The sequence below is a fragment of the Gadus macrocephalus genome, chromosome 4 (genome assembly GCF_031168955.1).
Source record: "Gadus macrocephalus chromosome 4, ASM3116895v1".
NCBI classification, from domain to species: Eukaryota; Metazoa; Chordata; class Actinopteri; order Gadiformes; family Gadidae; genus Gadus; species Gadus macrocephalus.
The window spans coordinates 28,880,254-28,881,696 of record NC_082385.1 but is presented as its reverse complement, the minus strand read 5'-3'; the positions used below and the strand labels follow the sequence as shown (position 1 = coordinate 28,881,696).

The 1,443-nt window shown below is 53.4% G+C and overlaps 1 protein-coding gene across 1 annotated transcript in view; it reads left to right on the top strand.

Moving 5' to 3' along the window:
• Positions 1-1,147, top strand: part of LOC132455266 (E3 ubiquitin-protein ligase TRIM63-like) — a 1,788-nt gene extending 641 nt beyond the window's left edge. Inside the window, exon 1 of the mRNA XM_060049098.1 lies at positions 1-1,147. This exon is cut by the window's left edge and continues 641 nt beyond it. Within this exon, the coding sequence (XP_059905081.1) occupies positions 1-645 (645 nt within the window). The 3' untranslated portion in view covers positions 646-1,147.
• The last annotated feature ends 296 nt before the right edge of the window (positions 1,148-1,443 follow it).

Genomic DNA, 1,443 nt, shown 5'->3' with positions numbered 1-1,443 from the left:
AACATCTACTGCCTGACCTGCCAGACGCCCACCTGCTCCATGTGCAAGGTGTTCGGCCAGCACAAGGACTGCGAGGTGTCCCCGCTGCACGCCGTCTACCAGAGCCAGAAGGCCGAGCTGCGGGCGGCGGTGGAGGCGCTGGGCGACGCCAACGCCGTGGCGCAGGCCGTGAAGGCGCAGATGGAGGAGTCGTGCGCGACGCTGCGCGACAACGCCGAGCTGCAGAAGAGGCGCCTGGGCGAGAGCTTCGACCTGCTGTACGCCGTGCTGGAGGAGCGCAAGGGTCAGCTGCTGGAGCGCGTGGCCCAGGAGGAGGGCGAGAAGGTGGCCACGCTGCGGTCGCTGGTGGACGGGTACAAGCTGCACCTGGAGGCGGGCGGGCGGCTGCGGGACACGCTGACGCAGAGCGCCGAGAAGAGCGGCGCCGCCGAGTTCCTGGTGGGGGCCAAGGAGCTCATCAAGCAGGCCCGGGACACCGCCAGGGGGCCCCGGTTGGAGAGGCCCGAGCCGGGGTTCGAGAAGATGGAGCATCTGGTGGTGGATACGGATGAGGTGCAGGTGTTGCTGGCCCACATGGACTTTAGAAGCGAGGAGGAGGAAGAGGAGGTGGAGGAGGAGGTGGAGGAAGGTGTGGTTGCGGAGTAAGGCAGGGCGAGGACTTTAACCGCGGACGTTTTTTTGGGGGACTGAGTTTGGGGACGTTTGAAGTGCGGGAGCGGGAAGAGGGTCGAGATGTTTTTGAACCAAAAAAAAAGGATGAGGATGACAATGCTGCTGAAGGAGGAAGGTGAACTACTGAAACTCCCGGGAGTTTGAACACGTGCAATTTATTATGATGTTTATTTACATGTCCGACATAAAATATGTCGAGTTGACCTGCATTTTTTTTATACTTTTGTATCTTCCTCTTTGTTCATGTTTGTTCCGTATCATTTTGATATTTCTCAAAGCTGATATCGGAGTTTAAAAAGTACTGTTTGAACTTGAATGTTTTTCAGTAAAAAAAAGAAAAATCTAAAAACACAGTAATTATTTATTAAATCTATTTGTGGAACTGAAAACTTGAAATGCAAAATGCACTTGATAATTTCAGACACTGCTGTTATGACTCGATGTTTTTGAAAGTGAATAAAATGTTATAATGTAATCCTTCTGCCTATGTGCCTTTTTTTAACGTTGAGCTCCATGCTGATTACAGCAGGTCCTTGTCAAAAGGCACCCACTCTGTTTGTCCTGATGGCTGAGAGGCCCAATCTATGCATGGGGCACCTCTAAAGCCTTACTTAGTGCTTGGCTTATTTTTACCCTGGGTGAATATGCGGGCCGGGTGAGATTGGGACTGGAATAGGTCTGCTGTAAAGGACGAGAGAGGAGGGAGAGGAGGGAGAGGAGGAAGAGGAGGAAGAGGAGGAAGCGGTGTCGGGTTCCAGTCCAAACCAGCTG